The sequence below is a fragment of the Kwoniella pini genome, chromosome 1 (genome assembly GCF_000512605.2).
Source record: "Kwoniella pini CBS 10737 chromosome 1, complete sequence".
In the NCBI taxonomy this organism is placed as follows: domain Eukaryota; kingdom Fungi; phylum Basidiomycota; class Tremellomycetes; order Tremellales; family Cryptococcaceae; genus Kwoniella; species Kwoniella pini.
The window spans coordinates 1,701,241-1,716,755 of NC_091716.1; the positions used below are offsets into that span (position 1 = coordinate 1,701,241).

General features: G+C 42.6%; 3 protein-coding genes across 3 annotated transcripts; all 3 read left to right on the forward strand.

The window, feature by feature from the left end:
- Positions 1–119: 119 nt before the first annotated feature.
- On the forward strand, positions 120–3,541 carry I206_100656 (uncharacterized protein; the record flags this gene model as incomplete). Its single annotated transcript, XM_019152448.1, has 10 exons — positions 120–154; positions 409–431; positions 615–747; positions 823–834; positions 906–969; positions 1,027–1,096; positions 1,153–2,419; positions 2,482–3,102; positions 3,168–3,440; positions 3,508–3,541. 10 exons carry the CDS (start codon positions 120–122, stop codon positions 3,539–3,541), a joined length of 2,532 nt encoding a protein of 843 aa, XP_019014586.1.
- Positions 3,542–5,503: 1,962 nt separating this feature from the next.
- Positions 5,504–7,688, forward strand: I206_100657 (uncharacterized protein; the record flags this gene model as incomplete). The annotated part of the gene is made up of 8 exons (XM_019152447.1): positions 5,504–5,563; positions 5,639–6,292; positions 6,394–6,994; positions 7,051–7,108; positions 7,157–7,187; positions 7,237–7,309; positions 7,364–7,420; positions 7,477–7,688. The coding sequence occupies 8 exons, from the start codon at positions 5,504–5,506 to the stop codon at positions 7,686–7,688; spliced, it is 1,746 nt and encodes a 581-aa protein (XP_019014585.1).
- A 2,918-nt stretch (positions 7,689–10,606) lies between these two features.
- I206_100658 (uncharacterized protein) lies at positions 10,607–15,199 on the forward strand (the record flags this gene model as incomplete). Its single annotated transcript, XM_070202249.1, has 3 exons — positions 10,607–11,005; positions 11,094–14,358; positions 14,430–15,199. The coding sequence occupies 3 exons, from the start codon at positions 10,607–10,609 to the stop codon at positions 15,197–15,199; spliced, it is 4,434 nt and encodes a 1,477-aa protein (XP_070058350.1).
- Positions 15,200–15,515: the final 316 nt, after the last annotated feature.

Sequence of the window (15,515 nt, forward strand, 5' to 3'; positions counted from 1 at the left end):
CTTATTTCACTTTATATTTATCATTTTAATCATTGAAAACAATAACATAAACATCAGTAAAAGAAGTCAAAGAAGTACAGAATATATTAGAGGAATAAAGAGAGGATAATTTATTCAAAATGGTAGCTAATTCGGCTAGTGCCAATAGAAATTTGTAAGTTCATATTCAAGTTTCAGCATCGCCTCTTCTTTATCTTAAGTCAAGATAATGATATGAACCTATATCAATTTACAAGAATCGTTGATTTGTGATGAATTACGCTAATAATACTTCTTCTTCCTACGTCTTTGTTATTCACAATTTGATAAATCCCCAAACTATTCATGCATATTACCTTACTACGTACTCCTCATCATCTTACACCTCATTTTGAAACTATGATGAATTGCATTTCGGTATGATAATAGATCAAGGTCTATTCGGGTTACTAGTGAGTATCTTTCCGATTATACACAACCAAACATACATACTCTTTGATTGGATGCTGACGTATGGATTTCATGCTCATTCGGTATTGCGGCTTAAATTATATTCCCACTTATCCTTTATCCTCGTGTTTCACCTTTATTATCATCACTCATCAATGAACACCCCTCTATTTATCATCTCATAGTTGTCGCCGCCGATTCCTTAATCAAGAGAGATATTTTAAGATTACCTGATCCTTTCGCTATTGTCTCTGTTGATTCGGAACAAATTCATACTACTTCTGTCATTAAGAGGACCTTGAACCCTTATTGGAATGAGTGAGTGGTGACAGTTTCACATATTGTGTCGTGTCATGAAGATCATTGACCGTTTGAATGTTTCATGTGCTATAGAAACTTTGATATGTAAGTCCATTTCGAGGTCACACAGATGTCTCAAAACCCTTGACTAACCTTGTCTTGGATGGTACATATAGCACCGTCAAAGACTCTTCCATTGTAGCTGTTCAAATTTTCGATCAGCGAAAATTCAAGCGAAAGGTAGGTCTGTCAGTTTTCGGCTTGTACGTCCGCGCTAAATTCAGATATTCTCGTTAGGACCAAGGATTCTTAGGTGTAATCAATATCAAAGTCACCGATGTCATCGATCTCGAACTTGGTGGGCAAGGTGAGCTGACAGATTGATCCAACGTTGAATCAGCAGCTGACGCCTTGTTCTATCAGAAATGCTCACAAAGGAGTTGAAGAAGGGTTCAGACGGTCAAGCAGTACAAGGAAAACTTATTGTATATCTTTCCACTCAAACAGGCGGACCTGCTCCAGCCGCTGCACCAGCTGCTTCAACATCGAACACAATGCTCAATGCACCAGCGAACGGATCTGCTCTGTCCCTCAATACTGCCGCTGCTGTTAACACTGCTGGCTCTCGACCCGGATCCACCCTCCGGGCGGCTAATGCTACACCTGAACCTGAAAGTCCAAGTCCCGCTACTGCCCCTGAGAATCCGACCATAGCTCCACCTTCAGCTGCTGTTCCCCAGCCAATCAGCGCCAATGCTGCAGCCGCCGCTTTATCCGGTGCTCCCACCATCAACCCCACTGCTCAAGCTGCATCTACCGGTCAAACAGGAAACAACACTGCACCAGGAAACGAGTTTGACTCTCACTCAGATCAATACGGTGCTCTTCCCGCTGGCTGGGAAAGACGTATCGATCACTTGGGTCGACAATATTACGTCGATCACAACACTAGAACTACCACTTGGAACAGACCAAGCGACAATCAATTGTCCAACAATGCTTCTCAAGCTACTACAACAGGTGAAGCTAGAGCAAGACACAATCAACGAAACTTGGCGGATGATATGCTTGATGTACAACAATCCAACACTGGAGGCGCATCCACGCCGACAAACGGTGGGACAGGTGCCGCTGGTGCAGTAGCGCCTAACAACGTCACGACAGCTGGACAAGGTCCATTACCTGCTGGATGGGAACAACGATTTACACCAGAAGGTCGACCATATTTCGTTGATCATAATACTAGAACCACTACATGGGTAGATCCAAGAAGACAACAATTATTGCGAGTTCTTGCTCCTGGACAAGGAAGCTTGACTGTTCAACCTCAAACCGTCAGTCAACTAGGACCGTTACCTTCCGGATGGGAAATGCGTTTGACTTCAACTGCAAGAGTATACTTTGTTGATCACAATACCAAGACCACCACATGGGATGATCCACGATTACCTTCTTCTTTGGATCAAAATGTTCCTCAATACAAGCGAGACTTCCGCAGAAAATTGATCTACTTCAGATCTCAGCCTGCTCTCAGGAACAACACCGGTCAATGTCATATCAAGGTCTCGCGAGACAACATATTCGAAGGCTCATACACTGAAATAATGAGACAAACTCCTAACGATTTGAAGAAGAGGTTGATGATTAAATTCGAGGGCGAAGATGGTTTGGATTATGGAGGTCTGTCAAGGTGAGCTAAGGTATCATCTTGCAATTGGGCTATTGCTGATCGATGTTGTTACTTGAATACAGAGAATTCTTCTTCTTGTTGTCGCACGAGATGTTCAACCCCTTCTACTGTCTTTTCGAATACTCAGCACATGACAATTACACACTGCAAATCAACCCCAATTCTGGTGTCAACCCTGAACATCTAAACTACTTCAAATTCATTGGTCGAGTAGTGGGTTTGGGTATTTTCCACAGACGTTTCTTGGATGCCTACTTCATTGTCTCATTTTACAAAATGATCCTCAAGAAGAAGATCACTTTGCAAGATTTGGAATCGGTCGATAGTGGATTACATCGAGGTTTAACGTGGATGTTAGAAAACGATATCACAGATGTGATTGAAGATACTTTCAGTATCACGGAAGAACACTTCGGAGAAGTCGTCACTGTTGATTTGAAAGAGGGAGGAAGGGACATCGAAGTCACAGAAGATAACAAGAAAGACTACGTCGATCTCGTGACGGAATACCGAATTTCACGACGGGTTAGCGAACAATTCGAGGCATTCATGTCTGGATTCAACGAGCTTATACCTCAAGAACTTATCAACGTTTTCGATGAAAGGGAATTGGAATTGCTCATTGGTGGTATGTCTGAAATTGATGTGGATGATTGGATGAAACACACAGATTACCGAGGATAGTAAGTTAATTCTCAATTCATTCTCATCACATATGAGAGGCTGTACTGATACGATTATATTCCAGTAACCCATCGGACGAAGTTGTAGAATGGTTCTGGAAGATAGTTCGAGGATGGCCAGCTGAACGTAAATCACGTTTACTACAATTCACAACTGGAACTTCCCGAATCCCAGTCAACGGTTTCAAGGATTTACAAGGATCAGATGGACCAAGAAGATTCACTATTGAAAAGGCTGGTGAACCTACTCAATTACCAAAATCACATACTTGTTTCAACAGAATCGATTTACCGGCTTACAAGACATACGAAGCTCTCGAGCAGAAATTAACTATAGCGTGAGTATCCTTTTTTGCCTAAAATCTCATATTGTGGTATATATGCTGATTTTCTGTTGAAATGCAGAGTTGAGGAAACCTTAGGTTTCGGTCAAGAGTAAGACCACTGCTGGTTAAATACGATTCCATCTTACCAATATACGATATTCTACGGACTCTTTAATACTATAGACATATGTAATCTTTCATCTCGATTTTTTTTCTCAATTCGGAATCACACTTCACACCCAATGTCACCGTCAAATCTAGTTTCTGTTTTGCTTATGTATGATTTATTGTTATTGTTCTGATTTCGTAATTTTCCGTCATTTTATATATACGACTCTTGAGAATGAAGTCTGGTTCAGTCAGTATGGATATGATATGAATTGTTATTTCACTTCGTTTGAGGATCATGATCATTTGTTTTCAGGTCATATACAACAGTAGTACGCATAAAAATAAACGCCTATATTTCGCGAAGAAAATTGGATAAGCGCAAATCAAGTGAAAATCATGTTTTATATGTGCCACTTTTAAGAATATCAAAGCTCCTTGGGAGGGGGTGTGCCACTCTTATAAGAATTGAATAAATACATAATCATTTTTCAATCGTTTACATGAATGTTGGTTTTGTAAATCTCGTCAGCTCAAAAATTTGTGATAAATCTCGAACATAAAAGAACTCATCAAAACTTAACATATAAACAAATTGGATGAAAAGATTGAGATTCAGGCACTTGCGCTAGAAGAAAAAAAAAATGATCGTATCCAAGCACACGAGGTATTGAATGATAGATGATTCATATTCTTTTCGGATCCTTGAATTCGTTTATAAGATCTGACTAATACCGAAATGATTAGTATAGCTTTTGTTTAACAAGGTTAATCAACTTGACTCATGATGATGTATGTTTTTTTTTATTCACCACGTATAGTATTTTGGATATGTCTTAGTATTTCGGTTCTAGGCTATTGAGTATACCGATAATCAATTGTCTTATCTTCTTGTTGCCGAGAATGAGAAAGTAGCAAAATTATTAACAAACAATGAAGTAGGCATTTCATTTTCGCATATAGAAGCCGTCCAATTTTGGTAACTTGTAAATTTCATTGATTTTTGAATAGGTCCTTTGAATTGGGATTTTGTTGATTTTTAGATCAACATCAAAATAACATAATCGCTTTTTCTCAATTTACTTAAATCCGATTAACAAGGTATGTGAATAACGTTCCTCAGAATTTATTTCCCAACTTAACAGATGATCGTCATCATTCTTTTTATGTTTTTGATTTTGACTGGAATTCCTCATTACATTGTTTCCCAAATTCCTTCTCACATTCCTTATTCACATTGATCTTTTATTTACGGTTGACTGCGGATTTCGGAAAGGAGATATCAATTGTGCTAGCTTATCAGTTAGTATTTCGGACAAAACAGTATAATACTTCCAAAGGAGGGAGTTATAAAGTACAGAAGAATCCAACATAATTTTCTTTATCGCTCTTCGAATTCCAAATTCCAATTATTTGTTAGAGGTGTATTTGAGACAATATAAATTACGTATATCAAATAATAATAACGACTCTTTATATTTTCTATCATCGTATACTCCGATTAATTCAACAACCTAGTTGAATGATAATCTGGGGTAAATATTCAACCCAAATAAAAGGAAAGGAAAGAATACGCACGGACCATTTACGCACACACATCTACACTCAAACATTCAATTATTTACCCCAAAATCACTTTTGATCGTCGTAAATCTCACTCGTTGTCATTACTTCTTTTTCCCAATTCCATCTGCAACGACTATCCTTCTTTCACTTCTTCCCCTTCTTTTCCTCTATCTCTTCTTCTTCCCAATACATATGGGTGGGAAACAGTCTTTGCTCAGTTGTAATCACACTGTAGACATACCGTATTTCATCCTCTGTTGTTGTGACAGTGTCTAATCACGATATCTTCACAGCATTACTCCATCTTTACTCACAAATCATTTTCCCACATCAAATCTTTGCTTTTCCTCGACCTGTCCTGAATGATCAGTAAACCTGATCATCCTCCAAACCTTAGGAGGATGATCGAAGAACCTCTTTTCAGTGTCAGCGGAAACCGACAATCCAGAACCGCTGAGGAAGTGAGTTGTCTCATTTTGTTCCTCGCCACTCAACAAGTCCGTAATGCTGATAAGGGATCTTCCTTCATCTTATAGATTCAATCTCTGCTCCGATCCCTTAGTGTGAGATCCCCCAAAAACGAAAATCAAATTCAAGCACCAGTAACTCCCTCAAGAGGTAATATATCAGCATCACATACTTCAAAGTCTGAGAATTCAATCGATTCCACAGCTTACATCAATACGATGGGAAGCCAGAATCACTTCACTCGACCACTTATTCAGAGAAATGGTCATCAAACCTCACCATCTACATCGTCCAATCGAAGTCAAGGTGAAGATATCAACAAGAAACCTCTTCCTATTGGTACAGAAAAGAAGCTTGGACTTCTCGATAAAGCCCCATCAAGATCACCTCCTCAGCTCTATGATGGATACCCTTCAAGATACAACGTTCAATTCACAATGTGGCATGAATCGCCGGCTCCACGCTACACCGAAGACCATCTCACTTCGCCCGTGGACGCTCGAATGACAGACAGAGCTAGGCAAATCTGTCAAGAGAATAGACTAGAAGCTCAGATGCAACAGACGAGAGACCGACAAGTCTGGGAACATTCTCTTGAACCCCGACAGACTGAATCAGAGTTCATCAATCACTCATTGAGGCAAGCGACTCAAGCCGTTGCAACACCAAGAACAGCCACATTCGACCCTTTCGGGCAAGAGGGCAATACTACTACTGCACAGGTAAGCTTAGGACGCTATAGCAGATGAATAATTGCTGAGATGATCGTTACATATCCTTTTTTCATATCGCTTCGCACAAACTCACATCCTTCCGTCAACAGAATGCCTCACTCAGCTCGAACTTCGAAGATGATCAATTCTCCGAGTTTGTCAACACTCCTGGGTTCGGAGGGTTTGCAATCACATACGGTACAAGCTCGTATCAGCCCAATTATCGATCGGGCCAGCCCATCTCAAGCCCAACCGGAATCGATCACGTCAACGGAATTCGACGACATACAACACAAGCGGCGGAACATTCAAAGGGTCAGGCTCTTGTCATCTTTGACAGGGAACCATCGAATCTCCCTGCTGCTACATCGCTTCGAGATTCAGAACAGCTCCGCTACTCAGACTACGAGTTTCTGGAAAATCAACGAGAAAACCGAATCGATCATCCTAGGGTATCCCACAGCCGTGTAGTATCGCTTGAAGGGATTCACATAGATGAAAACTCGTCTCAGCACGTCGCTTCCACGCAATCTTCGCCCAATCATCATTACACTCTGGCTGAAGCCGATAGGTACGAGATCTCTTCCATTCCCCGAAGAGCTGGTTGGTCGACCGCCCAACAGAGTCATATCGGGTTGCTTCCAGCCAATTGGGGACCAGGACTTGAAGCTGTACCACCTGCCGCCCCCCCCTTCGCTCCCGGTGACTGGTGTAGGTGATTACGCTACCGGTTGCATCTCCGTACTGATGACTTCTTCACTACACAGACTGCAGACAGCCCTACTGTGGGTATCACAACTTCTCCAAAAATATCGACTGTAGAGCGTGAGTACTTGCACCCCTGTCATGCGCGAAGCTAATCCATAAGTTAAGATGTGGTCATCCTAGACCTCCAGAACCAATCGTAAGTTTTTCCCATTCAACTCTCATAGCTCATCGCGATTGTCTTGTAGGCTACATCCAGTAGTGTCACTAGTCCTCCTCTTGGCTCTGTAGGAGATTGGAGATGCGAATGTGGATATATCAGTAAGCTCGGTATACCTTGGTCATAGATTATGACATTACTGACAGTGAAATTAGATTGGCGAAGAAGGGCTCTCTGCAAACAATGCCACCCCGATCACCCTTCTAACAGAGGTAGGAGGAATTCTTCGTCTCGCTTGGTGACTTCAAAACCTGACGTCTGCTTATAGAACCAGAGCGAAAAGATTCGAATGCTGGTCAGCAACGAAATAGGCACCTCGGTTCAACATCGGTCTCTGCTGTCGGGAATACGTTCGCGAACACACACCAGGGCATCAATGCAGCGTACATCACGACGGCACAATCAGGTATTGCAGGGATTATTGGTCATGGCACATATCGAGAGAATCTCGGACATACTGCTTGGAGCCCTCATTTCTAGGTAGGTCACCGGGAGTTTTGATGGAAGACAGGATGCTGACCGACGAGAGTCAGACAGTGAAGCGGGTCCATCCAGCTGTCAGGTAGAGCAATATTCAGTGCTATTTCCGAAAACTTCAAATATTTCATTACATTATTTCCGCTCGAACAAAGTAATCAATCATCGTCTGTGTCTTTATTCTCGACTTTCTGTGGTTTTATTTAACGGTCTGGTTCTCGCTCACATTCACCCTAAACTCTTGGCTTCGCTTCCAGCCATGATCCACCTTCAATCGTCTTATCAAAACCCTACCCTACTGAGATTTTTCAGTACCACCCCAAGCCCTCTCTACAGGTCTCAAATACTCTAATATCCACTTTTCGCCCTTTTGATCTCTCGCTCACTCGTACTCGTAATCTCACTCAGAACCAACATCCTTTCCCAGACGTTCCGTTTCTATATGTAGATACTTGTAACTCTCATCTTCAGTCCACCCCGCCTTTGCTGTAACATAATTTCCGGCTTTAACGCTTTCAATGAACCAAGGAAGGGACGAAATTGAAGGGAAAATCACCTCAAGAAGGAAGATGAATCATGTCAATGAATTGCTTATGAGGATTGTAGTTTACCATTAGGTTTTAAACGCTGGAAAATACCAATGGTGCAATATCAGCTCAAAGGAATGTCAAAGGAAAAGTAATCAGAATCGGATGACTAGGCAGGTATGGAGGAAGGAAATAAGAAAAACCACTAAAAAAAGGAATTGTATCACGTGGTATATAATGAAATTTAATGTCAATATATTCGTATATTTTATCGATGATGAAGTGATATTTTTATAGTCAATCGTTATATGTAAATAAAATTATTTTCAATTATTAGGACTGTGATTGATAGCAATCTTGTGAGAAAGACACAAAGTCATTTAATGGCAGTGAAATTGGTTGATGCTTTTTGACTGCCACATTCTAAAGTATAACCAGATCTTATCTTGGAGTACGTATGTATATTTATTTTGATATGAAGTCATTTGATATTTTAGTTTGAAAAGGGGAAATGTGGTATTTTATAGGGTAAAAGGGTAAAAACATCTACTTAACCTTAAATTGAGGCTTTTTACTATGAGCTTTACAATCCCCTGATTCCACCCGCAAAATCGTAGTTAATGCGATTTATCCCGATTCCCTTATTATTTTCTACTTTCTTACTTTCTTACATGAAAAATGTAATCTAAAAAACTTATAGTTCTAGATTAATTGTTTCTTTTGGGTCTAGTTAACGCAAAAGCTTTGGTCGGTATGATGATTTGTCTTTTTGTCATTATTATCATCCCAATTACCTTTGATTTCTTATTGTGCATTGTACAATAGGTATCATATATACCTGGAATGCATAAGATCTCTGATGTTTTTTCATTCAGACTTTCAAAATCGCTCTGCGATGCATACATGTTTATTTTCAGATGAACGATTTTCATAAAGAAGTCTGTCTACCTACATATGAACAACGCGTGTTAATTTTGAAATTATCCCGTCATTTTTCATTTTCATTTATATGTAGAAATTACAAAACCATTTTTTTCGGAAGGGAAAGTATTATTATATCAATTTACCCTGAATCTCTTTTAAACTATTACACCATACACAAAAGAATTCACATTCATCATAATTCATCCTTCTATTCACACTTCTTTTTTAATCATTTTCTTTCAATTCAAAAATAATTAAAAATTAGTCATTATACCATTTTTTTCATATCTTTCTATTTTTCTTTTGGGTTTTTATTCTCTGTCCAATATCACCATCAAAATTACCTTCAATTACATAGAGGAAAAAAGGGATAAATTTAGGTTATTTGGATTTCTATTTCAGAAAAAAAAAAGGTCTTAAAAGATAAGATCAAAGATACATTTGAATTTAAGATTATTTCGTTTTATTATTATTTCATTTCGTGAGTGTGTATATATCTATTTGCGTACTCTCAGTGAATTTATCAAAGAGTCTTGAAAGAGGGATTTGGCTGGAATTGAATATATGCATATTTGACGATAGAAGTTAAAAAATATTGGAGATACGCGTTCCCTCTGTTTAAGTTAGTTTGAATAAGTTTGGATATAATTAAAAGGGATTAAACCAATAAAGCACGGATCATAATCAAAGGAATTCATATTTGTGTATTTTATTGAATAATAGTAAAAACAGCAAAACTGCGCTTTGACTTGGCTTTGTCCTATCACCTCAATTGTCTATTGGGATCCGTTGAAACGAATAGATGACCAAAAATTGATTACAGATAAACTGACTTTACCTTTTACATTAGTTTCATTTCCACTAAAATTCAACTCTCTTTTCGTAAGATCTGAATAAAATTAGACTTGTCACTAGATCTAATATCAGGTCATAAAGGATAAACAAAATATTGGAATTTAGGAGGACGATTGAAAAGACACCAGCTGGATTGGATTATTTACGAAAAATACATTAACCCAGTCCTTCCGTTCAACTTCAATTATCATCGACTTCCCTTATTCCCTCTTGACCACTCACGAATAGCTTTTCTCGGGTGTCGGTAATCTGGGGTAACGATCACCACGACGACAACAACAACAACACAAACGCGTCGTGGAGGTAAACGGTCAAATTTTGGATATCACAAATCAACGTTGCCACTCGCTTTCTCATTCTATTCTTTGGTCGCCAATACAAAATTGCATGGCAAGAACCTCGATCATCCTTACTTTAACACTTTACTAAATCACACATAATATCCAAACTTACAATCTGCATAGGATAGACTAGCTAGGGAAATTGCGAAAAAGGATCTGGAGAATCGCCATCCGAGCTTAGGAAGAAGATAAGTCTTCAACATAATTGAAAGACTTTCTTCTCCCATCCTAGGCTCGTATCTGGCGGCAACAAATTCTACCAATTGAACACGGTATGGCACGACCAATAAGACCGGCACCTGCGCCGCCTACTGGTTCTTCTTCATCTACAACGTCCACACCACTCACTTCCACACTCCGCACGTCGTCCCGCCCACATCGCCCTTCAGCCGCCGCACTCGCTTCTGCTTCAACGACTGGTATCACAAGTGCACCTTCAACACCTTTTACGCCAGGTCCTGCAACCCCATCCGATCTTGGGTCGTCAAGCAAAGGTAGACCGTCAAGCATTGTTGAAAGTAAAACACATGGATTGAGAAGTGTCGGTGGTGCTAGTGAAAGAACACCTTGTCCCTTTCCTACCCAATGGGGAGGAAGGGATAAATGTGGGCTTACGGAGGAAGATGAGGCGGATGAAGTTTTGATGGGAATTCTGGGATCGATTGCATACTATGTGAGTAGTATTCATTTCTCATTTTTCACTTACTGCATTGGATACCCTTTGTAGAAGGGCGCAAGCATTGATGCTTGATAATCTATAGGACAATCGCGCACTATCGGTGGAAGAAATAGCGTCAACATGTTTTCAACAAGGATGGCTACGTCCGCCTTCTGCCGCTATAGAACCAACAACACCCATCAACAATTCTATCCGTTCCTACATCAAACGATGTGAACGATCTCGCCGTCACTGTCTCCTGTCGAAACACCAATTAGCTGGATCGGTCGTTGAGCAAGTACTTCAACCTGCCCTGCATCCAAATGCCTTCGACGGTGCTGTTAGACCGAAAGGAACAGTGTGGTTTTTGATAGGCGGGAACGGTAAGAGCAAGTGGAGAAATCCTTTTGACGGAATTGAAGTACCTAAGATCCCACCGCGCAAACCTGCACCAAAAAAAATACAACCACAGAAAGAGAACAAGGTGGTCAAAGTGGAAGATAAGAAAGTCAGTAATGTACAAAAAGGAAAGACTAAAATACCAGCACCTGTCAAGATACGCTTAGTACTCAACGGACCTGCGATGGGGGAGGAGGAGAATATCAGCGAACCTGAGAGTAGCCTTAGATCAAGGAGTGTCAGTGTAGATCAAGAGACAAACGGACTTGGCCTTGCGCAACCAATATCACTTCCTCAAATGAAGGCAGGCAAGAAGCCTAAATCCCGTCGGCCCAGAGATATACTGGATTCCTCATCGGAAAGCGATACTAGCGAATCAGAAATGGAATTTGACATACCTGGACCTTCTAGATTGATACGTCGTACCACTTCCTTACGAAAAGTCCCACCACCTCTCACACTTGGCGGCTCACCTAGAGTACATAGTTCATCTCGTTTGCCCCAACATTCACCATTCATGGATATCTTTTACCCTTCGCCTATAATACCTACGTCGCCGTTCCTTCCCCATGCTTCACCTTTCCCCTCCCACTCTCTAGATAACACAACTTGGGTTGCTAGGCACGATCAATTCCATTCTCAATTTGAAACTTCCAGTTCTAGCTCGGATGATGAAATGCGCGAAACCACTTGGGGTATGGACAGCGAGATATTGATCAAAGCCGTCGATGGCGATGACGAGCATATCCCGTCGTGGTCAATGGATGAAGATGAAACGAAAGTGAAAGAAGCCACAGATGCCTTGAGAGTTCTGTTCCCGCTGTCATCGCCTGACGAAGAAGCGGATCTCGACTCCAAGATCAAGTTGAATCAGCTGGACAATAGACCATCTCTGTTTGAATCGCCAGGTTCCACCGCGTCCGCTGCTCACAATCAGCTCAAGGAAGTAGATGCTGGCGGTATCTCGCTAAATGCATGGATCGCCAATTCCTCGCCTCAAGGTTCACCCAACTTGCGAACATACAAAAACCTTGCGCCTCCCATCGACGTCAGCCCAACTCAACACCTCTCTAAACTCAGAAGTTCCTTTGACCCAGAAGAGATGGAAGTAGATGAAGAAACTCCTTGGCTGGACGAAACTGGCGAATTACCAGTCAAAGCCGAAGATACATTCTCCGATGTCGATCTCAATTCGAATGTTGGCGATGCTCCAACACCTGAGCACGATAGACACCTGCACACCGCTTTATGGGCTCAAGAAGCCGCGGCCATCAGGATCAAGCAAGAACCGGAAGATTACCCATCGCCAGTTGCAACCGATCCAGACGATCAGTCAGCCGCCGGATTCCGAGGTTCTCGGGCATCTTCTACACCTTCAAGCGGATCATCCGAGCTACCACCCTTTGAAATTGAAACCGACAACGGTAGAATCGGAGTGGATGAAGTCATCCTTGGACCGGAGAGCATTACAGTAGAAGAGTTGGATGGTTGGTTACCTGCTCAAGTCAAAGCGGAGAAGACACCTCACAGAGGTCGTCCATCGAAGAATAGGAATCATCCCTTACGATGCAGTGGTAATTGGGGAGGAATAGGAGTGTGCAGTGCTCTAGCCAATATTGTTAAACCAGCTGCGCGGAATAGAAGTGCCAAGTCAAATGCTACAGCTCGAAGAAGGAGATCGTCCCCGCCACCTCAAGTCGTTGACATCTCCAGACTCACCCCAGATACGGATATGGATGACGAAGTTGATGATGCCATCGGTACAGCGGATTTAGAGCAAGCGAGAGTAGAAGCTGACGCAAGGGAAGAACAACATCGAAAGGCATGTAAAGAGAAGGCTGAACAGCAAAAAGCAATGATGGAAGCTATTCGCCAATCTGTAGAATCGACACACCAAGATCACCACACTGAACAGTCAACGACTCCCTGGTCGGAGTGTAACACCGTACCTTGGGGCACAGCTTCGACTGAATCCTTTCAAATCGTCACCCCTAGTGCTCTTTCGCCTATGGCTCTCTTCGATATGTCGAATTTGAGTCTTGGCAGTGGATGTATGGCTGTCGATCCGAAAGCACTGGTCAGTCCGCCTCTGCAACCTGCTTTTGGTTTCCCTTCCATGCCTATCACGCCCCAACAGCCCCCGGACGTCGGGACACAGATGCTGGACAGTGGATCGAGTGAGCAAGCTGTCAAGCCTGCGATCAGCGCTCCAGTGTCGACCTTAACAGCCCAAGCGAACGTTCCAATGCCTCAGGACAGGCTACCGGTGCCGCTTAAACCCCTCGCGCCTGCCAACTCGAGCACTATATCGCCTCAGCCCAGCCCACCAGTCACTCCAGCTTCAACGCACGCGCCATCGAATACCTCCACCCCCAGCTTTAAAAGTACTGCCAAACTGCAACCCATCGCACCTGCACCAGCTCGATTACCGACACCTACACCAGTGCCTGTCTCAGCGCCTGTAGCTGCACCCGTAAATGTACCAGTCCAACCAACTGCGATCACGGTAACTTCGGCTTCTGCACCAAATGAGAGAAGCACAGCTATAGTGGCGCTGCCGATTACCTTGCCTGCACAAATGACTCCCGCTCCCTTGGGCTCCGCATCAGCACCGACACCAGTCTCACTTCCGACTCTCGCACCGCCTCTGACCACTATCAAATCAACTAAATCACCGGCTCTGCCCACCACTACTCCACCCAACGAGCCGGCGACTCCTTCGACCAAATCGACCCCATCGCCATCGTCCGCTACCTCGACCACTGGACCCGTGACTAATTCCATGCCACCGCCAGCTAACGGTAACGGCAATGGTAAATCCGGTACCAAGGTAGCAACCATTACCAAGCCCCTTTGTCCTGGCGTGGATGCTTGCGTAGTCGATAACATACCTGTATACGCACATTTGTTCGAAGGTAAAGCAGGTCAAGGAAGGCAAGTGCTTCTCAGAAGACTGGACACGGATTTCGGTAAGTTGGTCCTCCATTTCTGCCGACCCAATTGTGTGTATCTTTCAAGCTAACCGCCTCTATTGGAATAGTCAACGCAAATGCGCTTTTGGCCGCTCTCGGTGTAGCAGAATCGAAGTGCTCTGAGTACTTCGACCACCCGATCTCCGCGGTTCGGCTCGCAGCAAGACATGTCATCCCACCATCAAGTCCCAGCGCGGAATATTCACCTGGTGTGAGTGGGATTTGGGTACACCTTGCCGAAGCTAGGGATTTCGCTAGAAGAGCGAAATTGAAAGAAGGTAGTCTATTGTCCAGTGTATTGAGGGAAGACTTATTCCAATTGTTCGCCACACTGGCTGGATTGAAGCCTGATCATCCGACATCTGAGACGTTTGGACTATCATTTGTACCTCGACGACCAGCTGGTGTTGCCACAAATTCAGGTTTGTCTTCGGTAAATTCGAAATCAACGCCTAATCTTACCGCATTATCGAACACCTCTACTACTACCCAACAACCGCGACAAGCTTTGACAGGTACCAATACCCCAACAACAGCCTGTACCGGTAAAGGTCCATTGGTTAGATCAGCTCCACCAACTCCACCTGACGGTTGTCCAGGGCCGAAACGGAGAAGAGCAACTATTTCTTCTCCTTTGGCTAAAAAACCTGGTGTACAACCTTTGACCACCACTGCCCCTTCCACTCCCACGTCTGCTGCCTCTCCGCATAAAAACCAACCGATCGCTCCTGCAACTGGAAGCGTCCCGGCTGCTGGAACAAGGCTAAGTATCGCAGCGCAAAAAAGAGCGACTAGGGCTAGTATAAGTGGAGCTGTATCGAAACCGGCAGTCCGATGAGGTCCGACGGGGCCGATCCGAAGTGAATAAGCAAGTATGCGAGGATAGAAATTGAAATGAGAGAAGTATGAATGAGACGAGAAGAATATCTAGGAAATGATCTATATCACGAAGAAGGAATAAAAAGAAAAAAAGAAATTCTAATTGTATTATATTTGTGTGTAGAGAATATTGGAAAAAAGTGGTTTGTTGGAAAAAATTACTTGTAAAATAACTTGATGCGGGGTGGGGAGATAAGAAAGTTTATAATGAAAAGCTCATAACAGAGTTTTTGTGTTAATGCTTGCCTAGTGGTGGGATATCACAATAGATAGAT